At 48.7% G+C, this 25506-nt stretch overlaps 2 protein-coding genes across 6 annotated transcripts in view; one reads left to right on the top strand and one right to left on the bottom strand.

The window, feature by feature from the left end:
• Positions 1 to 24845, top strand: part of traf7 (TNF receptor-associated factor 7) — a 61296-nt gene extending 36451 nt beyond the window's left edge. For 3 of the 5 annotated variants that reach the window (XM_042315617.1, XM_042315616.1, XM_042315618.1), the window contains 5 exons: positions 1376 to 1498; positions 4355 to 4474; positions 7649 to 7780; positions 19590 to 19709; positions 22875 to 24845. In XM_042315617.1, the coding sequence (XP_042171551.1) occupies positions 1376 to 1498; positions 4355 to 4474; positions 7649 to 7780; positions 19590 to 19709; positions 22875 to 22889 (510 nt within the window). In that variant the 3' untranslated portion in view covers positions 22890 to 24845. Of the gene's footprint in view, positions 1 to 1375; positions 1499 to 4354; positions 4475 to 7114; positions 7217 to 7375; positions 7472 to 7648; positions 7781 to 19589; positions 19710 to 22874 lie in introns of those variants that run through there. The other 2 variants (XM_042315620.1, XM_042315619.1) reach the window with 2 other exon arrangements.
• Positions 23250 to 25506, bottom strand: LOC121844990 (basic proline-rich protein-like). The gene is made up of 2 exons (XM_042315626.1): positions 24881 to 25506; positions 23250 to 23571 (listed from the first exon to the last, which is right to left on the bottom strand). Exons 1-2 carry the CDS (start codon positions 25504 to 25506, stop codon positions 23250 to 23252), a joined length of 948 nt encoding a protein of 315 aa, XP_042171560.1.

The following is a 25506-nucleotide window of genomic DNA, read 5'->3' on the forward strand; positions in this document are numbered from 1 at the left end:
CAAACCATCACACTACCACCACCACCATGCTGACCCCAAACCGTCACACTACCACCACCACCATGCTGACCCCAAACCGTCACACTACCACCACCACCATGCTGACCCCAAACCATCACACTACCACCACCACCATGCTGACCCCCAAACCGTCACTACCACCACCACCATGCTGACCCCAAACCGTCACACTACCAACACCACCATGCTGACCCCAAACCATCACACTACCACCACCACCATGCTGACCCCAAACCATCACACTACCACCACCACCATGCTGACCCCAAACCATTACACTACCACCACCATGCTGACCCCAAACCATCACACCACCACCACCATGCTGGACCCCAAACCATCACACTACCACCACCACCATGCTGACCCCAAACCATCACACTACCACCACCACCATGCTGACCCCAAACCATCACACTACCACCACCACCATGCTGGACCCCAAACCATCACACTACTGCCACCATGCTGACCCCAAACCATCACACTACCACCACCACCATGCTGATCCCAAACCACACTACCACCATCACACTACCATCTTCTGATGTGGCTTTTCTACTGAGACGAGAGGACAGACAGAATCACGGAGTTGGAGAGTTGGAGAGTTGGAGAGTGAGGGAGTTGGAGAGTGAGGGAGTTGGAGAGTGAGGGAGTTGGAGAGTGAGGGAGTTGGAGAGTGAGGGAGTTGGAGAGTGAGGGAGTTGGAGAGTGAGGGAGTTGGAGAGTGAGGGAGTTGGAGAGTTGGAGAGTGAGGGAGTTGGAGAGTTGGAGAGTGAGGGAGTTGGAGAGTGAGGGAGTTGGAGAGTGAGGGAGTTGGAGAGAGCTCCTTGTCAGGGACCTGGGACAGACGGAGGGAGGAATGATCTCACTATTGAAAGGGATTTTCCACAACTCTGTCTTTCCCTGGAGTGTTTCAATGACCTCATCTGCTGTTAACGCCTGATGACTTTCTCTCTCTCTGTGTGTGTGTGTGTGTGTGTGTGTGTAATAATACTGCCCTGTTCTAAATGTGTGGTTCTCACCGATCTGTGTCTGTTATCTAATCTCTCTCCTTTTTCGCTCTCTTCCTCTCCTCCTCTCTGTCCTCTCCTCCTCTCCTCCTCTCTGTCCTCTCCTCCTCTCTGTCCTCTCCTCCTCTCCTCCTCTCTGTCCTCTCTGTCCTCTCCTCCTCTCTGTCCTCTCCTCCTCTCTGTCCTCTCCTCCTCTCTGTCCTCTCCTCCTCTCTGTCCTCTCCTCCTCTCTCTCTCTCTACTCTTCTTCTCTCTCCTTTCCCTCTCTTCTCTCCCCTCCTCCTCCCTTCTTGTCTCCCTCCCTCCCTCTCCCCTCCTCCTCCCCTCTTGTCTCCCTCCAGGTGTGGGACATAGTGGGGACAGAGTTGAAGCTGAAGAAGGAGTTAACAGGACTGAACCACTGGGTTCGTGCTCTGGTGGCCTCTCAGAACCACCTCTACAGTGGATCATACCAGACCATCAAGGTAGGAGGACAGGAAGTGTGTGTGTGCGTGTCTCATCATAGTTACAGCATGGGGATGTGTGGTTGAGAGAGAGAGAGAGAGACTGTTCTCCTCTGCTGCCTCACTGTTCTGGGTGGACTGGGGAGAGACCGGGGGACTGGGAGAGAGACCGGGGGACTGGGAGAGAGACCGGGGGACTGGGAGAGAGACCGGGGGACTGGGAGAGAGACCGGGGGACTGGGAGAGAGACCGGGGGACTGGGAGAGAGACCGGGGGACTGGGAGAGAGACCGGGGACTGGGAGAGAGAGGGGGACTGGGAGAGAGACTGGGGGAGAGACTAGGGGACCGGGGGAGAGGGAGATGGAGGTGTTGTGTTCATGAGGGACACATTGTGAAGAGTGTCTGTCTGTCTGTGTGTCTGTCGGAGGCCAGACAATACTGGCAACATTCTCTCACATCTTTCTTTCTCCCTCTTCTCCTCTTTTCTTCCTCTTCTCCTCTCTCTTCTCCTCTCTCTTCTCCTCTCCTCTCTTCCTCTCTTCTCCATCCCTCTCCTCTCTCTTCTCCTCTCCTCTCTCCTCTCTTCTCCATCCCTCTTCTCTTCCTCTCTTCTCCTCTCTCTTCTCCTCTCTCTTCTCCATCCCTCTCTACTCTTCTCCTCTCTCTTCTCCATCCCTCTCTACTCTCTTCTCCTCTCTCTTCTCCTCTCTCTTCTCTCTCTCTTCTCCTCTCTCTTCTCCTCTCTCCTCCTCTCTCTTCTCCTCTCTCTCCTCCCTCTCTTCTCCATCCTCTCTACTCTCTTCTCCTCTCTCTTCTCCTATCTCTTCTCCTCTCTCTCTTCTCCTCTCTCCTCCTTTCTTAATACTCTCTTTCCTCTCTCTTCTCCTCTCTCTTCTCCTCTCTCTTCTCCTCTCTCTTCTCCTCTCTTTCTTCTCCTCTCTTCTCCTCTCTCTTCTCCCTCTCTTCTCCTCTCTCTTCTCCTCTCTCTTCTACTCTCTTCTCCTCTCTCTTCTCCTCTCTCTTCTCCATCCCTCTTCTCTTCCTCTCTTCTCTTCCTCTCTTCTCTTCCTCTCTTCTCCATCCCTCTCTACTCTCTTCTCCTCTCTCTTCTCCTCTCTCTTCTCCTCTCTCTTCTCTTCCTCTCTTCTCTTCCTCTCTTCTCCATCCCTCTCTTGCTCTCACACCTCTGTCCCTCTCTCCTTTCCCCATCTCTCTACCACATGGCATGTTTTGGAGGAGCTCTCTGATTGGTGGAGCATGTGAACATTCCACCATTGCTATGGGGATGGAAGTTGATGACTTGCAGCTGTGGTTTCTGTCTTTCTACAGCTGATAAGGGAATCTGTCTATTTATTTGTGTTCTCTGGCTTCAGTGAATAATAATTCTAGACTTAAAACTGTCCTCTCTCCTCCCCTACTCTCCTATCTCCTCCCCTACCCTCCTATCTCCTCCCCCTCTCCTATCTCCTCCCCCTACTCTCCTATCTCCTCCCCTACTCTCCTATCTCCTCCCCCTACTCTCCTATCTCCTCCCCTACTCTCCTATCTCATCTCCCCCTACTCTCCTATCTCCTCCCCCTACCCTCCTATCTCCTCCCCTACCCTCCTATCTCCTCCCCCTACTCTCCTATCTCCTCCCCTACCCTCCTATCTCCTCCCCCTACTCTCCTATCTCCTCCCCCTACCCTCCTATCTCCTCCTCCCCTACCCTCCTATCTCCTCCCCTACTCTCCTATCTCCTCCCCCTACTCTCCTATCTCCTCCCCCTACTCCCTATCTCCTCCCCTACCCTCCCCCTCCTATCTCCTCCCCTACCCTCCTATCTCCTCCCCCTACCCTCCTATCTCCTCCCCTACTCTCCTATCTCCTCCCCTACTCTCCTATCTCCTCCCCTCCTCTCTCCTCCCCTATCTCTCTCCTCCCCCTACCCTCCTCTCTCTCCCCCTATCTCTCCTCCCCCTACTCTCCTATCTCCTCCCCCTACCCTCCTATCTCCTCCCCTACCCTCCTATCTCCTCCCCCTACCCTCCTATCTCCTCCCCCTACCCTCCTATCTCTCCTCCCCCTACCCTCCTATCTCCTCCCCTACCCTTATTATCCTATCTCCTCCCCTACTCTCCTATCTCCTCCCCTACTCTCCTATCTCCTCCCCTTCCTCTCTCCTCCCCCTATCTCTCTCCTCCCCTACCCTCCTCTCTCCTCCCCTCCTCTCTCCTCCCCTATCTCTCTCCTCCCCCTACCCTCCTCTCTCCTCCCCTATCTCTCTCCTCCCCCTACTCTCCTATCTCCTCCCCCTACCCTCCTATCTCCTCCCCTACCCTCCTATCTCCTCCCCCTACTCTCCTATCTCCTCCCCTACTCTCCTATCTCCTCCCCCTCCTCTCTCCTCCCCTATCTCTCTCCTCCCCTACTCTCCTCTCTCCTCCCCCTACCTCCCTCTCCTCCCCCTACCATCCTCTCTCCTCCCCTACTCTCCTATCTCCTCCCCCTACCTCCTATCTCCTCCCCCTCTCTCCTCCCCCTACCTCCTCTCTCCTCCCCCTACCATCCTCTCTCCTGCCCCTACCATCCTCTCTCCTCCCCCTACCATCCTCTCTCCCCCTACCCTCCTCTCTCCTCCCCCTACCCTCCTCTCTCCTCCCCCTACCCTCCTCTCTCCTCCCCCTACCCTCCTCTCTCCTCCCCTACCCTCCTCTCTCCTCCCCCTACCCTCCTCTCTCCTCCCCTACCCTCCTCTCTCCCCTACTCTCCTATCTCCACCCCCTCTCTCCTCCCCTACCTCCTCTCTCCTCCCCTACCATCCTCTCTCCTCCCCTACCATCTCTCTCCTCCCCTACCCTCCCTCTCCTCCCCTACTCTCCTCTCCCGGTCATCAGATCTGGGACATCCGTTCCCTGGACTGTGTTCATGTCCTCCAGACCAGTGGGGGCAGTGTCTATTCCATCGCTGTCACCAACCATCACATCGTCTGTGGCACCTACGAGAACCTTATACATGTAAGACACACACACACACACAGATATACACACACAGACATACACACATACAGAGATATACACACACACAGACATACACACATACAGACACACACACACACACACCTACGAGAACCTTATACATGTAAGACACACACACACACACACACACAGATATACACACACAGACATACACACACACACACAGATATACACACACTGACATATACACACATACAGAGATATACACACACACACACACTGACATATACACACATACAGAGATATACACACACACACACACTGACATACACACATACAGAGATATACACACACAGACATACACACATACAGAGATATACACACAGACACACTGAGATATACACACACACTGACATACACACATACAGACACACACACACCTACGAGAACCTTATACACGTAAGAGACACACACACATAGATATACACACACACAGATACACATTACACACACAGATACCTAGATATACACACACACCTAGATATACACACACACACCTAGATATACACACACACCTACGAGAACCTTATACACGTAAGAGACACACACAGATACACATACACACACACACACACACAGAGATATACACACACACAGATACACATTACACACACACACATATACACACACACACACCTAGATATACACACACACAGATACAGAGATATACACACACACACAGATACAGAGATATACACACACACACAGATACAGAGATATACACACACACACCTACGAGAACCTTATACACGTAACACACACACACACACAGATATACACACACACAGATATACACACACACAGATATACACACACACAGATATACACAGATATACACACACATATACAGAGATACATATATCCTCAAGGGGACATGATTTAGACTGTCCTCAAGGGGACATGATTTAGACTGTCCTCAAGGGGACATGATTTAGACTGTCCTCAAGGGGACATGATTTAGACTGTCCTCAAGGGGACATGATTTAGACTGTCCTCAAGGGGACATGATTTAGACTGTCCTCAAGGGGACATGATTTAGACTGTCCTCAAGGGGACATGATTTAGACTGTCCTCAAGGGGACATGATTTAGACTGTCCTCAAGGGGACATGATTTAGACTGTCCTCAAGGGGACATGATTTATGTCGTCCTCAAGGGGACATGATTTATGTCGTCCTCAAGGGGACATGATTTATGTCGTCCTCAAGGGGACATGATTTATGTCGTCCTCAGGGGGACATGATTTATGTCGTCCTCAAGGGGACATGATTTATGTCGTCCTCAAGGGGACATGATTTATGTCGTCCTCAAGGGGACATGATTTAGACTGTCCTCAAGGGGACATGATTTAGACTGTCCTCAAGGGGACATGATTCATGTCGTCCTCAAGGGGACATGATTCATGTCGTCCTCGGGGGGCGGTCGTCCCAGATCCAGGATGGGTAGTTACAACAGGTTCAGTGGCTGTATGAATGTTGGCTCTGTCGTCTCTGTTGTCCTCCATGTCAGCATCGGGTTGGACATGAGGCTGTAGCCATTACCCAGATCAGCATCTGGTTGGACATGAGGCTGTAGCCATTACCCAGATCAGCATCGGTTTGGACATGAGCCATTACCCAGATCAGCATCGGTTTGGACATGAGCCATTACCCAGATCAGCATCTGGTTGGACATGAGGCTGTAGCCATTACCCAGATCAGCATCTGGTTGGACATGAGGCTGTAGCCACTACCCAGATCAGCATCTGGTTGGACATGAGGCTGTAGCCATTACCCAGATCAGCATCGGGTTGGACATGAGGCTGTAGCCATTACCCAGATCAGCATCGGGTTGGACATGAGGCTGTAGCCATTACCCAGATCAGCATCGGGTTGGACATGAGGCTGTAGCCATTACCCAGATCAGCATCGGGTTGGACATGAGGCTGTAGCCATTACCCAGATCAGCATCTGGTTGGACATGAGGCTGTAGCCATTACCCATATCAGCATCTGGTTGGACATGAGGCTGTAGCCAATACCCATGTCAGCATCGGGTTGGACATGAGGCTGTAGCCATTACCTAGATCAGCATCGGTTTGGACATGAGCCACTACCCAGATCAGCATCTGGTTGGACATGAGGCTGTAGCCATTACCCAGATCAGCATCTGGTTGGACATGAGGCTGTAGCCATTACCCAGATCAGCATCGGGTTGGACATGAGGCTGTAGCCATTACCTAGATCAGCATCGGTTTGGACATGAGCCACTACCCAGATCAGCATCTGGTTGGACATGAGGCTGTAGCCATTACCCAGATCAGCATCTGGTTGGACATGAGGCTGTAGCCATTACCCAGATCAGCATCGGGTTGGACATGAGGCTGTAGCCATTACCCAGATCAGCATCGGGTTGGACATGAGGCTGTAGCCAATTTTTTTATTTAATGTAAGATGGTAAAATAGATTTAGAATATTATTCCAATGTTGGCTTCTCTGATCCAATTCTGATCGCAGTAATTGTTTTTGATGTTGTGATATTTATGTGATTTAAAAAAATATATAAAAATGTACTTGGCCAACTTCCTGTCCTGGACAATAGGGGACAGTGTTTTTAATGTGGATCCCTGATGTGTTGTCTAGGTCTGGGATATAGAGTCTCAGGTCCGGACCCTAACAGGTCATGTGGGGGACAGTGTTTTTAATGTGGATCCCTGGTGTGTTGTCTAGGTCTGGGATATTGAGTCTCAGGTCCGGACCCTAACAGGTCATGTGGGGGACAGTGTTTTTAATGTGGATCCCTGATGTGTTCTCTAGGTCTGGGATATAGAGTCTCAGGTCCGGACCCTAACAGGTCATGTGGGGGACAGTGTTTTTAATGTGGATCCCTGATGTGTTGTCTAGGTCTGGGATATAGAGTCCAAGGAGCAGGTCCGGACACTAACAGGTCATGTGGGGGACAGTGTTTTTAATGTGGATCCCTGATGTGTTCTCTAGGTCTGGGATATTGAGTCTCAGGTCCGGACCCTAACAGGTCATGTGGGGGACAGTGTTTTTAATGTGGATCCCTGATGTGTTCTCTAGGTCTGGGATATAGAGTCCAAGGAGCAGGTCTGGACCCTAACAGGTCATGTGGGGGACAGAGTTTTTAATGTGGATCCCTGATGTGTTCTCTAGGTCTGGGATATAGAGTCCAAGGAGCAGGTCCGGACCCTAACAGGTCATGTGGGAACAGTGTACGCTCTAGCAGTCATCTCTACACCAGACCAGACCAAGGTGTTCAGCGCCTCCTATGACCGCTCACTCAGGGTAAGTCTGTCTCTCTGACCGTCTGTCTCTCTGACCGTCTGTCTCTCTGACCTGTCTGACCATCTGTCTGACCTGTCTGACCGTCTGTCTGACCATCTGTCTGACCTGCCTGACCATCTATCTGACCTGCCTGACCATCTATCTGACCTGTCTGAACATCTATCTGACCTGTCTGAACATCTATCTGACCAGTCTGTCGACCATCTATCTGACCAGTCTGTCGACCATCTATCTGACCAGTCTGTCGACCATCTATCTGACCTGTCTGTCTACCATCTATCTGACCTATCGGACCACCATCTATCTGACCATCTATCTGACCATCTATCTGACCTGTCTGTCTACCATCTATCTGACCTGTCTGACCACCATCTATCTGACCTGTCTGACCACCATCTATCTGACCTGTCTGTCTACCATCTATCTGACCTGTCTGACCACCATCTATCTGACCTGTCTGTCTACCATCTATCTGACCTGTCTGACCACCATCTATCTGACCTGTCTGACCACCATCTATCTGACCTGTCTGACCACCATCTATCTGACCTGTCTGACCACCATCTATCTGACCTGTCTACCATCTATCTGACCTGTCTGACCACCATCTATCTGACCTGTCTGTCTACCATCTATCTGACCTGTCTGTCTACCATCTATCTGACCTGTCTGTCTACCATCTATCTGACCATCTATCTGACCTGTCTGTCTACCATCTATCTGACCTGTCTGACCACCATCTATCTGACCTGTCTGTCTACCATCTAGCTGACCTGTCTGACCACCATCTATCTGACCTGTCTGACCACCATCTAGCTGACCTGTCTGACCATCTGTCTGACCTGCCTGACCATCTATCTGACCTGTCTGAACATCTATCTGACCTGTCTGAACATCTATCTGACCTGTCTGAACATCTATCTGACCTGTCTGAACATCTATCTGACCTGTCTGTCGACCATATATCTGACCTGTCTGTCGACCATCTATCTGACCTGTCTGTCGACCATCTATCTGACCTGTCTGTCTACCATCTATCTGACCTATCGGACCACCATCTATCTGACCATCTATCTGACCATCTATCTGACCTGTCTGTCTACCATCTATCTGACCTGTCTGACTACCATCTATCTGACCTGTCTGACCACCATCTATCTGACCTGTCTGACCACCATCTATCTGACCTGTCTATCTACCATCTATCTGACCTGTCTATCTACCATCTATCTGACCTGTCTGTCTACCATCTATCTGACCTATCGGACCACCATCTATCTGACCATCTATCTGACCATCTATCTGACCTGTCTGTCTACCATCTATCTGACCTGTCTGACCACCATCTATCTGACCTGTCTGACCACCATCTATCTGACCTGTCTGTCTACCATCTATCTGACCTGTCTGACCACCATCTATCTGACCTGTCTGTCTACCATCTATCTGACCTGTCTGACCACCATCTATCTGACCTGTCTGACCACCATCTATCTGACCTGTCTGACCACCATCTATCTGACCTGTCTGACCACCATCTATCTGACCTGTCTACCATCTATCTGACCTGTCTATCTACCATCTATCTGACCTGTCTGTCTACCATCTATCTGACCTGTCTGTCTACCATCTATCTGACCATCTATCTGACCTGTCTGTCTACCATCTATCTGACCTGTCTGACCACCATCTATCTGACCTGTCTGACCACCATCTATCTGACCTGTCTGTCTACCATCTATCTGACCTGTCTGTCTACCATCTATCTGACCTGTCTGTCTACCATCTATCTGACCATCTATCTGACCTGTCTGTCTACCATCTATCTGACCTGTCTGACCACCATCTATCTGACCTGTCTGTCTACCATCTATCTGACCTGTCTGACCACCATCTATCTGACCTGTCTGACCAACATCTATCTAACCTGTCTACCATCTATCTGACCTGTCTGTCTATCATCTATCTGACCTGTCTGACCACCATCTATCTGACCTGTCTGACCACCATCTATCTGACCTGTCTACCATCTATCTGACCTGTCTGTCTACCATCTATCTGACCTGTCTGTCTACCATCTATCTGACCTGTCTGTCTACTCCCACCACTACCATCTATCTGACCATCTATCTGACCTGTCTGTCTACCATCTATCTGACCTGTCTGTCTACCATCTATCTGACCTGTCTAACCACCATCTCTGACCTGTCTGACCACCACCTGTCTGTCCACCATCTGTCTGACCTGTCTGTCCACCATCTATCTGACCTGTCTGTCTGACCTGTCTGACCATCTATCTGACCATCTAGCTGACCTGTCTGACCACCATCTAGCTGACCTGTCTGTCCACCATCTAGCTGACCTGTCTGACCATCTGTCTGACCTGCCTGACCATCTATCTGACCTGTCTGAACATCTATCTGACCTGTCTGAACATCTATCTGACCTGTCTGTCGACCATCTATCTGACCTGTCTGTCGACCATCTATCTGACCTGTCTGTCGACCATCTATCTGACCTGTCTGTCTACCATCTATCTGACCTATCGGACCACCATCTATCTGACCATCTATCTGACCATCTATCTGACCTGTCTGTCTACCATCTATCTGACCTGTCTGACTACCATCTATCTGACCTGTCTGACCACCATCTATCTGACCTGTCTGACCACCATCTATCTGACCTGTCTACCATCTATCTGACCTGTCTATCTACCATCTATCTGACCTGTCTGTCTACCATCTATCTGACCTGTCTGTCTACCATCTATCTGACCTGTCTGTCTACCATCTATCTGACCATCTATCTGACATGTCTGTCTACCATCTATCTGACCTGTCTGACCACCATCTATCTGACCTGTCTGTCTACCATCTATCTGACCTGTCTGTCTACCATCTATCTGACCTGTCTGTCTACCATCTATCTGACCTGTCTGTCTACTCCCACCACTACCATCTATCTGACCTGTCTGTCTACCATCTATCTGACCTGTCTGTCTACCATCTATCTGACCTGTCTGACCACCACCTGTCTGTCCACCATCTATCTGACCTGTCTGTCTGACCTGTCTGACCATCTATCTGACCATCTAGCTGACTTGTCTGACCACCATCTAGCTGACCTGTCTGTCCACCATCTAGCTGACCTGTCTGTCCACCATCTAGCTGACCTGTCTGTCCACCATCTATCTGACAGGTCTGACCATCTATCTGACCATCTGTCTGACCTGTCTGTCCACCATCTGTCTGACCTGTCTGTCCACCATCTGTCTGACCTGTCTGTCCACCATCTGTCTGACCTGTCTGTCCACCATCTGTCTGACCTGTCTGTCCACCATCTGTCTGACCTGTCTGTCCACCATCTGTCTGACCTGTCTGTCCACCATCTAGCTGACCTGTCTGTCCACCATCTAGCTGACCTGTCTGTCCACCATCTAGCTGACCTGTCTGACCACCATCTATCTGACCTGTCTACCATCTATCTGACCTGTCTATCTACCATCTATCTGACCTGTCTATCTACCATCTATCTGACCTGTCTGTCTACCATCTATCTGACCTGTCTGTCTACCATCTATCTGACCTGTCTGTCTACCATCTATCTGACCATCTATCTGACCTGTCTGTCTACCATCTATCTGACCTGTCTGACCACCATCTATCTGACCTGTCTGACCACCATCTATCTGACCTGTCTGTCTACCATCTATCTGACCTGTCTGTCTACCATCTATCTGACCTGTCTGTCTACCATCTATCTGACCTGTCTGTCTACCATCTATCTGACCTGTCTGTCTACCATCTATCTGACCTGTCTGTCTACCATCTGACCTGTCTGACCACCATCTATCTGACCTGTCTGACCACCATCTATCTGACCTGTCTACCATCTATCTGACCTGTCTGTCTACCATCTATCTGACCTGTCTGTCTACCATCTATCTGACCTGTCTGTCTACTCCCACCACTACCATCTATCTGACCATCTATCTGACCTGTCTGTCTACCATCTATCTGACCTGTCTGTCTACCATCTCTGACCTGTCTGACCACCACCTGTCTGTCCACCATCTGTCTGACCTGTCTGTCCACCATCTATCTGACCTGTCTGTCTGACCTGTCTGACCATCTATCTGACCATCTAGCTGACCTGTCTGACCACCATCTAGCTGACCTGTCTGACCACCATCTAGCTGACCTGTCTGTCCACCATCTAGCTGACCTGTCTGACCATCTGTCTGACCTGCCTGACCATCTATCTGACCTGTCTGAACATCTATCTGACCTGTCTGAACATCTATCTGACCTGTCTGAACATCTATCTGACCTGTCTGAACATCTATCTGACCTGTCTGTCGACCATCTATCTGACCTGTCTGTCGACCATCTATCTGACCTGTCTGTCTACCATCTATCTGACCTATCGGACCACCATCTATCTGACCTGTCTACCATCTATCTGACCTGTCTGTCTACCATCTATCTGACCTGTCTGTCTACCATCTATCTGACCTATCTGACCATATATCTGACCTGTCTGTCTACCATCTATCTGACCTGTCTGTCTACCATCTATCTGACCTATCGGACCACCATCTATCTGACCTGTCTACCATCTATCTGACCTGTCTGTCTACCATCTATCTGACCTGTCTGTCTACCATCTATCTGACCTGTCTGTCTACCATCTATCTGACCTATCTGACCATCTATCTGACCTGTCTGTCTACCATCTATCTGACCTGTCTGTCTACCATCTATCTGACCTGTCTAACTACCATCTCTGACCTGTCTGACCACCACCTGTCTGTCCACCATCTGTCTGACCTGTCTGTCCACCATCTATCTGACCTGTCTGTCTGACCTGTCTGACCATCTATCTGACCATCTAGCTGACCTGTCTGACCACCATCTAGCTGACCTGTCTGTCCACCATCTAGCTGACCTGTCTGTCCACCATCTAGCTGACCTGTCTGTCCACCATCTATCTGACAGGTCTGACCATCTATCTGACCATCTGTCTGACCTGTCTGTCCACCATCTGTCTGACCTGTCTGTCCACCATCTGTCTGACCTGTCTGTCCACCATCTAGCTGACCTGTCTGTCCACCATCTAGCTGACCTGTCTGTCCACCATCTAGCTGACCTGTCTGTCCACCATCTAGCTGACCTGTCTGTCCACCATCTAGCTGACGTGTCTGTCCACCATCTAGCTGACCTGTCTGTCCACCATCTAGCTGACCTGTCTGTCCACCATCTAGCTGACCTGTCTGTCCACCATCTAGCTGACCTGTCTGTCCACCATCTGTCTGACCTGTCTGTCCACCATCTAGCTGACCTGTCTGTCCACAATCTGTCTGACCTGTCTGTCTGACCTGTCTGACCATCTGTCTGACCTGTCTGTCCACCATCTATCCGACCTGTCTGTCCACCATCTATCCGACCTGTCTGTCCACCATCTATCTGACCTGTCTGTCCACCATCTATCCGACCTGTCTGTCCACCATCTATCCGACCTGTCTGACCACCATCTATCCGACCTGTCTGTCCACCATCTATCCGACCTGTCTGTCCACCATCTATCCGACCTGTCAGTCCACCATCTATCCGACCTGTCTGTCCACCATCTATCCGACCTGTCTGTCCACCATCTATCCGACCTGTCTGTCCACCATCTATCTGAACTGTCTGTCCACCATCTATCCGACCTGTCTGTCCACCATCTATCCGACCTGTCTGTCCACCATCTAGCTGACCTGTCTGTCCACCATCTATCCGACCTGTCTGTCCACCATCTATCTGACCTGTCTGTCCACCATCTAGCTGACCTGTCTGTCCACCATCTAGCTGACCTGTCTGTCCACCATCTAGCTGACCTGTCTGTCCACCATCTAGCTGACCTGTCTGTCCACCATCTAGCTGACCTGTCTGTCCACCATCTAGCTGACCTGTCTGTCCACCATCTGTCTGACCTGTCTGTCCACCATCTGTCTGACCATCTATCTGACCATCTGTCTGACCTGTCTGTCCACCATCTATCCGACCTGTCTGTCCACCATCTATCCGACCTGTCTGTCCACCATCTATCCGACCTGTCTGTCCACCATCTATCCGACCTGTCTGACCACCATCTATCCGACCTGTCTGTCCACCATCTATCCGACCTGTCTGTCACCATCTATCCGACCTGTCAGTCCACCATCTATCCGACCTGTCTGTCCACCATCTATCCGACCTGTCTGTCCACCATCTATCCGACCTGTCTGTCCACCATCTATCTGAACTGTCTGTCCACCATCTATCCGACCTGTCTGTCCACCATCTATCCGACCTGTCTGTCCACCATCTAGCTGACCTGTCTGTCCACCATCTATCCGACCTGTCTGTCCACCATCTATCTGACCTGTCTGTCCACCATCTATCCGACCTGTCTGTCCACCATATATCTGACCTGTCTGTCCACCATCTATCTGAACTGTCTGTGTTTGTAGGTGTGTTAAGTCATTTTGTCAACACCCTGACTAAATGAGAGATACACAAAATATACAAAGTATATTGAAAGCAGGTGCTTTCCACACACAGGTGTTCCTGAGTTAAAGTGATTTAACATCCCAGCATGCTTAGGGTCACGTATTAAAATGCCCAGTTGACCATTATTTTAGCTACCTTGGCTAGAAGAAGATGTCCGTGATGTTGAAAGAGGGGTCTGAAAGGAGCATAGGGCTCTGTGTCATCAGGTCTCAACCCAATTCAGGAGCGGTGCCTGAGACAGGATGCCTGGTCATTCTTTAAAAGTAACTTCCTCACCATTTTAGATAAGTATGCTCCGTTCAAAAAATGCAGAACTAAGAACAGATACAGCCCTTGGTTCACTCCAGACCTGACTGCCCTCGACCAGCACAAAAACATCCTGTGGCGGACTGCAATAGCATCGAATAGTCCCCGTGATATGCAACTGTTCAGAAAAGTCAGGAACCAATACACGCAGTCAGTCAGGAAAGCAAAGACTAGCTTCTTCAGGCAGATATTTGCATCCTGTAGCTCTAACTCCAAAAATTTCTGGGACACTGTGAAGTCCATGGAGAACAAGAGCACCTCCTCCCAGCTGCCCACTGCACTGAGGCTAGGTAACACGGTCACCACCGATAAATCCATGATTATCGAAAACTTCAACAAGCATTTCTCAGCGGCTGGCCATGCCTTCCGCCTGGCTACTCCAACCTCGGCCAACAGCTCCGCTTCAATGCCATACAACACTCCTTCCGTGGCCTCCAACTGCTCTTAAACGCTAGTAAAACCAAATGCATGCTTTTCAACCGTTCGCTGCCTGCACCCGCACGCCCGACTAGCATCACCACCCTGGATGGTTCCGACCTTGAATATGTGGACATCTATAAGTACCTAGGTGTCTGGCTAGACTGTAAACTCTCCTTCCAGACTCATATCAAACATCTCCGATCGAAAATCAAATCTAGAGTCGGCTTTCTATTCCGCAACAAAGCCTCCTTCACTCACGCCGCCAAGCTTACCCTAGTAAAACTGACTATCCTACCGATCCTCGACTTCGGCGATGTCATCTACAAAATAGCTTCCAACACTCTACTCAGCAAACTGGATGCAGTTTATCACAGTGCCATCCGTTTTGTCACTAAAGCACCTTATACCACCCACCACTGCGACCTGTATGCTCTAGTCGGCTGGCCCTCGGACATATTCGTTGCCAGACCCACTGGCTCCAGGTCATCTACAAGTCCATGCTAGGTAAAGCTCCGCCTTATCTCAGTTCACTGGTCACGATGGCAACACCCATCCGTAGCACGCGCTCCAGCAGGTGTATCTCACTGATCATCCCTAAAGCCAACACCTCATTTGGCCGCCTTTCGTTCCAGTTCTCTGCTGCCTGTGACTGGAACGAATTGCAAAAAATCGCTGAAGTTGGAGACTTTTATCTCCCTCTCCAACTTCAAACATCTGCTATCTGAGCAGCTAACTGATCGCTGCAGCTGTACATAGTCTATCGGTAAATAGCCCACCCAATTTTACCTACCTCATCCCCATACTGTTTTTATTTATTTACTTTTCTGCTCTTTTGCACACCAATATCTCTACCTGTACATGACCATCTGATCATTTATCACTCCAGTGTTAATCTGCAAAATTGTAATTATTCTCCTACCTCCTCATGCCTTTTGCACACAATGTATATAGACTCTCTTTTTTTGTTGGTTAAATAAAGGTGAAATAAAAAAATAGTTTTCCAACTCCATCAACAAAACACCAAATGATGGAAGTCCCTTGTGAAATAATGGTGTCACATCCCTCCAATAGACTTCCAGACACTTGTGGAATCGATGCCAAATCAAATCAAATCAAATTTTATTTGTCACATACAGAGGAGAGGAACCAGGCTATGTGGGGTGGCCAGTCCTCTTCTGGCTGTGCCGGGTGGAGATTATAACAGAACATGGCCAAGATGTTCAAATGTTCATAAATGACCAGCATGGTCGAATAATAATAAGGCAGAACAGTTGAAACTGGAGCAGCAGCACAGTCAGGTGGAAGTTGAAACTGGAGCAGCAGCATGGCCAGGTGGACTGGGGACAGCAAGGAGTCATCATGTCAGGTAGTCCTGGGGCATGGTCCTAGGGCTCAGGTCAGTTGAAACTGGAACAGCAGCATGGCCAGGTGGACTGGGGACAGCAAGGAGTCATCATGTCAGGTAGTCCTGGAGCTCAGGTCCTAGGGCTCAGGTCCTCCGAGAGAGAGAAAGAAAGAGAGAAGGAGAGAATTAGAGAACGCACACTTAGATTCACACAGGACACCGAATAGGACAGGAGAAGTACTCCAGATATAACAAACTGACCCCAGCCCCCGACACATAAACTACTGCAGCATAAATACTGGAGGCTGAGACAGGAGGGGTCAGGAGACACTGTGGCCCCATCCGAGGTCACCCCGGACAGGGCCAAACAGGAAGGATATAACCCCACCCACTTTGCCAAAGCACAGCCCCCACACCACTAGAGGGATATCTTCAACCACCAACTTACCATCCTGAGACAAGGCTGAGTATAGCCCACAAAGATCTCCGCCACGGCACAACCCAAGGGGGGCGCCAACCCAGACAGGATGACCACAACAGTGAATCAACCCACTCAGGTGACGCACCCCCTCCAGGGACGGCATGAGAGAGCCCCAGTAAGCCAGTGACCCAGCCCCTGTAATAGGGTTAGAGGCAGAGAATCCCAGTGGAAAGAGGGGAACCGGCCAGGCAGAGACAGCAAGGGCGGTTCGTTGCTCCAGAGCCTTTCCGTTCACCTTCCCACTCCTGGGCCAGACTACACTCAATCATATGACCCACTGAAGAGATGAGTCTTCAGTAAAGACTTAAAGGTTGAGACCGAGTTTGCGTCTCTGACATGGGTAGGCAGACCGTTCCATAAAAATGGAGCTCTATAGGAGAAAGCCCTGCCTCCAGCTGTTTGCTTAGAAATTCTAGGGACAATTAGGAGGCCTGCGTCTTGTGACCGTAGCGTACGTGTAGGTATGTACGGCAGGACCAAATCAGAGAGATAGGTAGGAGCAAGCCCATGTAATGCTTTGTAGGTTAGCAGTAAAACCTTGAAATCAGCCCTTGCTTTGACAGGAAGCCAGTGTATAGATGCTAGCACTGGAGTAATATGATCAAATTTTTTGGTTCTAGTCAGGATTCTAGCAGCCGTATTTAGCACTAACTGAAGTTTATTTAGTGCTTTATCCGGGTAGCCGGAAAATAGAGCATTGCAGTAGTCTAACCTAGAAGTGACAAAAGCATGGATTAATTTTTCTGCATAATTTTTGGACAGAAAGTTTCTGATTTTTGCAATGTTACGTAGATGGAAAAAAGATGTCCTTGAAATGGTCTTGATATGTTCTTCAAAAGAGAGATCAGGGTCCAGAGTAACGCCGAGGTCCTTCACAGTTTTATTTGAGACGACTGTACAACCATTAAGATTAATTGTCAGATTCAACAGAATATCTCTTTGTTTCTTGGGACCTAGAACAAGCATCTCTGTTTTGTCCGAGTTTAATAGTAGAAAGTTTGCAGCCATAGCAGATGTTAATGCGAGTGTAGCAAAATGCTTGTGCTTCTAGTTCCGACAATGCAGTAATAACCAACAAGTAATTTAGCTAACAATTCCAAAACTACTACCTTATAGACACAAGTGTAAGGGGATAAAGAATATGTACATTAAGATACATGAATGAGTGATGTTACAGAGCAGCTTAGGCAAGATACAGTAGATGGTATCGAGTACAGTATATACATATGAAATGAGTATGTAAACAAAGTGGCATAGTTAAAGTGGCTAGTGATACATGTATTGCATAAGGATGCAGTAGATGATATAGAGTACAGTATATACGTATACATATGAGATGAATAATGTAGGGTATGTAAACATTATATTAGGTAGCATTGTTTAAAGTGGTTAGTGATACATGTATTGCATAAGGATGCAGTAGATGATATAGAGTACAGTATATACGTATACATATGAGATGAATAATGTAGGGTATGTAAACATTATATTAGGTAGCATTGTGAGTGCTACGGGTAGTCGTTTAGTGAGTGAGTGCTACGGGTAGTCGTTTAGCTCAGTTACCTTAGCTTTCTTGGGAACAGGAACAATGGTGGCCCTCTTGAAGCATGTGGGAACAGCAGACTGGTATAGGGATTGATTGAATATGTCCGTGAACACACCGGCCAGCTGGTCTGCTCATGCTCTGAGGGTGCGGCTGGGGATGCCGTCTGGGCCTGCAGCCTTGCGAGGGTTAACACGTTTAAATGTTTTACTCACCTCGGCTGCAGTGAAGGAGAGTCCGCATGTTTTCGTTGCAGGCCGTGTCAGTGGCACTGTATTGTCCTCAAAGCGGGCAAAAAAGTGATTTAGTCTGCCTGGGAGCAAGACATCCTGGTCCGTGACAGGGCTGGTTTTCTTCTTGTAGTCCGTGATTGACTGTAGACCCTGCCACATATCTCTTGTGTCTGAGCCGTTGAATTGAGATTCTACTTTGTCTCTATACTGACGCTTAGCTTGTTTGATAGCCTTGCGGAGGGAATAGCTGCACTGTTTGTATTCGGTCATGTTACCAGACACCTTGCCCTGATTAAAAGCAGTGGTTCGCGCCTTCAGTTCCACACGAATGCTGCCATCAATCCACGGTTTCTGGTTAGGGAATGTTTTAATCGTTGCTATGGGAACGACATCTTCAACGCACGTTCTAATGAACTCGCACACCGAATCAGCGTATTCGTCAATGTTGTTATCTGACGCGATACGGGAAACATATCCCAGTCCACGTGATGGAATCAGTCTTGGAGTGTGGAATCAGCTTGGTCGGACCAGCGTTGGACAGACCTCAGCGTGGAGCAAGGTTTATTGAAGCTGTTCTGGTTGGTGGCCCAACGCCCTATTAAAACACTATGTTGGTGTTTCCTTTATTCTGGCAGTTACCTGGTGGTTGGTGGAGGCCCTACACCTTATTAAGACACTATGTTGGTGTTTCCTTTATTCTGGCAGTTACCTGGTGGCCCAACGCCTTAAGACACTATGTTGGTGTTTCCTTTATTCTGGCAGTTACCTGGTGGCCCAACGCCTTAAGACACTATGCTGGTGTTTCCTTTATTCTGGCAGTTACCTGGTGGTTGGTGGCCCAACGCCTTAAGACACTATGTTGGTGTTTCCTTTATTCTGGCAGTTACTTGTAATAATCAACTGTGTTTGTTTTTTTAAAGTAACCCAGCCTGTGTTTGTCAACAGGTGTGGAGCATGGACAACATGATCTGTACCCAGACCCTCCTCAGACACCAGGGAAGTGTGACCGCCCTGGCCGTCAGCAGGGGGCGCCTGTTCTCTGGAGCTGTGGACAGCACCGTCAAGGTACCCTCTACAGTCTATCAGTTAACCCTCTACAGTCTATCAGTTATAACCCTCTACAGTCTATCAGTTATAACCCTCTACAGTCTATCAGTTATTACCCTCTACAGTCTATCAGTTAACCCTCTACAGTCTATCAGTTAACCCTCTACAGTCTATCAGTTAACCCTCTACAGTCTATCAGTTAACCCTCTACAGTCTATCAGTTAACCCTCTACAGTCTATCAGTTATAACTACAGTCTATCAGTTATAACCCTCTACAGTCTATCAGTTAACCCTCTACAGTCTATCAGTTAACCCTCTACAGTCTATCAGTTATTACCCTCTACAGTCTATCAGTTATTACCCTCTACAGTCTATCAGTTATTACCCTCTACAGTCTATCAGTTATTACCCTCTACAGTCTATCAGTTATTACCCTCTACAGTCTATCAGTTAACCCTCTACAGTCGTATCAGTTAACCCTCTACAGTCTATCAGTTAACGCTCTACAGTCTATCAGTTAACCAACCCTCTACAGTCTATCAGTTAACCTCTACAGTCTATCAGTTAACCCTCTACAGTCTATCAGTTAACCCTCTACAGTCGTAGTCAGTTAACCAACCCTCTACAGTCTATCAGTTAACCAACCCTCTACAGTCTATCAGTTAACCCTCTACAGTCTATCAGTTAACCCTCTACAGTCTATCAGTTATAACCCTCTACAGTCTATCAGTTATTACCCTCTACAGTCTATCAGTTAACCCTCTACAGTCTATCATCAGTTAACCCTCTACAGTCTATCAGTTAACCAACCCTCTACAGTCTATCAGTTAACCCTCTACAGTCTATCAGTTAACCCTCTACAGTCTATCAGTTAACCCTCTACAGTCTATCAGTTAACCCTCTACAGTCTATCAGTTATAACCCTCTACAGTCTATCAGTTAACCCTCTACAGTCTATCAGTTAACCAACCCTCTACAGTCTTATCAGTTAACCAACCCTCTACAGTCTTATCAGTTAACCAACCCTCTACAGTCTTATCAGTTAACCAACCCTCTACAGTCTTATCAGTTAACCCTCTACAGTCTATCAGTTAACCCTCTACAGTCGTATCAGTTAACCAACCCTCTACAGTCTTATCAGTTGACCAACCCTCTACAGTCTTATCAGTTAACCCTCTACAGTCTATCAGTTAACCCTCTACAGTCTATCAGTTAACCCTCTACAGTCTATCAGTTAACCCTCTACAGTCTATCAGTTAACGCTCTACAGTCTATCAGTTAACCCTCTACAGTCTATCAGTTATAACCCTCTACAGTCTATCAGTTAACCCTCTACAGTCTATCAGTTAACCAACCCTCTACAGTCTTATCAGTTAACCAACCCTCTACAGTCTTATCAGTTAACCAACCCTCTACAGTCTTATCAGTTAACCAACCCTCTACAGTCTTATCAGTTAACCAACCCTCTACAGTCTCAGTTAACCAACCCTCTACAGTCTTATCAGTTAACCAACCCTCTACAGTCTTATCAGTTAACCAACCCTCTACAGTCGTATCAGTTAACCAACCCTCTACAGTCGTATCACTTAACCAACCCTCTACAGTCTATCAGTTAACCAACCCTCTACAGTCTATCAGTTAACCAACCCTCTACAGTCTTATCAGTTAACCAACCCTCTACAGTCTTATCAGTTAACCAACCCTCTACAGTCTTATCAGTTAACCAACCCTCTACAGTCTTATCAGTTAACCAACCCTCTACAGTCTTATCAGTTAACCAACCCTCTACAGTCTTATCAGTTAACCAACCCTCTACAGTCTTATCAGTTGACCAACCCTCTACAGTCTATCAGTTAACCAACCCTCTACAGTCTATCAGTTAACCCTCTACAGTCGTATCAGTTAACCAACCCTCTACAGTCTATCAGTTAACCAACCCTCTACAGTCTATCAGTTAACCCTCTACAGTCTATCAGTTAACCCTCTACAGTCTATCAGTTAACCCTCTACAGTCTATCAGTTAACCAACCCTCTACAGTCTATCAGTTAACCAACCCTCTACAGTCTTATCAGTTAACCAACCCTCTACAGTCTTATCAGTTAACCAACCCTCTACAGTCTTATCAGTTAACCAACCCTCTACAGTCTTATCAGTTAACCAACCCTCTACAGTCTTATCAGTTAACCAACCCTCTACAGTCTTATCAGTTGACCAACCCTCTACAGTCTTATCAGTTGACCAACCCTCTACAGTCTTATCAGTTGACCAACCCTCTACAGTCTTATCAGTTGACCAACCCTCTACAGTCTTATCAGTTGACCAACCCTCTACAGTCGTATCAGTTAACCAACCCTCTACAGTCTATCAGTTAACCAACCCTCTACTAAAGATAACATGTGGAATGGTTTTAAGAAGGTCATTCCGTGGTTCGTTCAGCTATTTGATTTCGAATTTTTAAGGTATCAAAACATTTTTTAAATGCTGTGATGAAACATTGAATTTAGCATTACTGCTATTAGCCCGTTTAAAGCGTTTTAAATAAGATTTCACTACATGGAACAACGGCTAGTCCCAAAATAAATGTAAAGGAAGTTTGTCCTTTATCTGAGCGAGAGAAGAAAGATCAGGAATAGAAAATAAATAATAATCTCTATATATTTTAACTATTTTTGTCACTGAACAGTCTCCATATGTGACTAACCACCTGGATTCGGTCTTATGTAGCAAAATTATTATTATTATTAGTGGTTTTTTTGACACTGGGTCAAAGTCTCTCTCTCTCTCTCACACCCTCTTCAGCTTTTTAGCTCCGCCCATTCAGCATCGTTCACACCCTCTTCAGCTTTTTAGCTCCGCCCATTCAGCATCGGTCACACCCTCTTCAGCTTTTAGCCCCGCCCATCTCATTTCTCTCTCAGATCGCACACCTGACGCACTGGCCAATGATTTGTTTACCTCGGAATAACATGAAAACAGCCAAACCAGCCCTGCTGGCAACAATTTCATTACGCTTTTTAGCCAACGTTGACTTACAGCAGCCATACTTTAGCTTAAGACATGCTAGCTAGGTAAACAGTGTTTTAAGATCACAAACGTCAGCTAATGTTTGCTAATGAGCCAGCCAGCTAACGTTTGTTGTTGACATGTCAATGTCTCTCTGTCTCTCTCTCTGTGTCTCTAGGTGTGGACATGTTAGAGGATGCTGATTGGTTTGAGAGGTTGCTGTTGAGGAGAGCAGCTGTATGTTCCAACCTCAGTGGACCACCCTGTGTCAAACGGACCATATGAACTCTGACACACACACACACACACTGATTGGTTCATCCTTCAGGATCATGACTGTTTTTAATATCTCTACTATATGAACTTTAACCCCTGATGTGGGCGGGGTCAGAAGTGATCACGACCTTTGTGTCCTTAGCCCAGTGCATTATGGGTGGAGCTGCCATACCTTAGCTCTGCCCACTGACGACACCAGCCCTCCCCTGATTGGGACAATTCCAGAACTGTGTACTGAAGACTTGTTAGCTCCCCAAGTTAATGCCTTGGCTTCAGTTCAGTCCCCCGGGGGACTGGACCGGTACTGACCCGGAGGACTGGACTGGTACTGACCCGGGGGACTGAACCGTGGGACTGGACCGTTACTGACCCGGGGGACTGGACCGCTACTGACCCGGGGGACTGGACCGCTACTGACCCGGGGGACTGGACCGTTACTGACCCGGGGGACTGAACCGTTACTGACCCGGGGAACTGGACCGTTACTGACTGGACCGTTACTGACCCGGGGGACTGGACCGTTACTGACCCGGGAGGACTGGACCGGTACTGACCCGGGGGGACTGGACCGGTACTGACCCGGGGGGGACGGACCGGTACTGACCCGGGGGGACTGACGTCAGTGTTTTAGAATGGAAAGTGATGGGCTCTGCTAGCAACAACTAGGCTGTGTTCACCACTACTCTGCAGCTCTGTGTTTAGTGCCATGATGATGATGATGGTGGTGTTGATGATGATGCCATGTAGGCTGTGTTCAGGACCACTACGCAGCGAATGTGTCAACGGTTTGAAATGATCTGTACCATACTGAAATATGTCCGTCATTAAGAAGACTGTGTGAATGCGAGAGATGCCTCCATTATCCCTGTTTTCTCTTTGTCTCCTCCCTCCTCTGGTTCTCTCTTTACTAACCGTGAAACATGAAGAGAACTGATCATGTGATCAGTCGGGGGGGGTAATGTAGAAACTGATCATGTCAATGTGATCAGTCGGGGGGGGGGGGGGTGTAAATGTAGAAACTGATCATGTCAATGTGTTACTAATTGATGTGATCAGTCTGGGGGGTAATGTAGAAACTAATCATGTCAATGTGATCAGTCGGGGGAGGGGGTAATGTAGAAACCGATTATGTCAATGTGTTACTAATTGATGTGATCAGTCTGGGGGGGTAATGTAGAAACTGATCATGTTAATGTGATCAGTCTGGGGGAATGTAGAAACCGATCACGTAAATGTGTTATCATTTGATGTGATCAGTCCGGGGGTAATGTAGTAATATATGTGATCAGTCTGGGGGTAATGTAGTAATATATGTGATCAGTCTGGGGGTAATGTAGAAACTGATCATGTCAATGTGTTACTAATTGATGTGATCAGTCTGGGAGGGTAATGTAGTAATATATATGTGATCAGTCTGGGGGTAATGTAGTAATACATGTGATCAGTCTGGGGGTAATGTAGAAAACTGATCATGCCAATGTGTTACTAATTGATGTGATCAGTCTGGGGGGTAATGTAGTAACATATGTGATCAGTCTGGGGGTAATGTAGAAACTGATCATGTCAATGTGTTACTAATTGATGTGATCAGTCTGGGGGGTAATGTAGTAATATATGTGATCAGTCTGGGGGGGGTAATGTAGTAATATATGTGATCAGTCTGGGGGTAATGTAGAAACTGATCATGTCAATGTGTTACTAATTGATGTGATCAGTCTGGGGGGGGGGGTAATGTAGTAATATATGTGATCAGTCTGGGGGTAATGTAGAAACTGATCATGTCTTCTCTCTTATCCTCGATCTGTTAGATGTTCTCTTGTATACTTGATGTACGCCTGATTTATCTGATCATTAAAATACTGTACACTTTGAAGTGTGTGACTGATCCCTAATGTTAAACTAGTGTACACTCTGAAGTCTGTGACTGGTCCCCCCTGGATCGGCCGGGCCGGTGGCCTCCCCCGTTGTGGATCGGCCGGGCCGGTGGCCTCCCCCGTCGTGGATCGGCCGGGCCGGTGGCCTCCCCCGTTGTGGATCGGCCGGGCCGGTGGCCTCCCCCGTCGTGGATCGGCCGGGCCGGGTCCCTCCCCCGTCGTGGATCGGCTGGGTGGGTCCCTCCCCCGTCGTGGATCGGCCGGGCCGGTGGCCTCCCCCGTCGTGGATCGGCCGGGCCGGTGGCCTCCCCCGTCGTGGATCGGCTGGGTGGGGGTGGGTCCCTCCCCCGTCGTGGATCGGCCGGGCCGGTGGCCTCCCCCGTCGTGGATCGGCTGGGTGGGGGTGGGTCCCTCCCCCGTCGTGGATCGGCCGGGCCGGTGGCCTCCCCCGTCGTGGATCGGCCGGGCCGGTGGCCTCCCCCGTCGTGGATCGGCCGGGCCGGGTCCCTCCCCCGTCGTGGATCGGCCGGGCCGGTGGCCTCCCCCGTTGTTCGAGGACTCCAGGTTAAGAACCACTGTGTGCTTTAATAGATGACCATCGTGAATATCTCCACAGCTCTCTGCTGCCCCCCTCTGGGCCCTCGGGGGTAACAGCCACAT

This window comes from Oncorhynchus tshawytscha, unplaced genomic scaffold, assembly GCF_018296145.1.
Source record: "Oncorhynchus tshawytscha isolate Ot180627B unplaced genomic scaffold, Otsh_v2.0 Un_contig_1709_pilon_pilon, whole genome shotgun sequence".
In the NCBI taxonomy this organism is placed as follows: domain Eukaryota; kingdom Metazoa; phylum Chordata; class Actinopteri; order Salmoniformes; family Salmonidae; genus Oncorhynchus; species Oncorhynchus tshawytscha.

Coding starts and splice junctions, on each gene's coding strand:
- LOC121844990 (XM_042315626.1), bottom strand. CDS start 25,506: ATGTGGCTGTTACCCCCGAGGGCCCAGAGGGGGGCAGCAGAGAGCTGT. Junction 23,572..24,880: donor CCAGTCACAGACTTCAGAGT/GTACACTAGTTT, acceptor CCCCCGGGTCAG/TACCGGTCCGTCCCCCCCGG.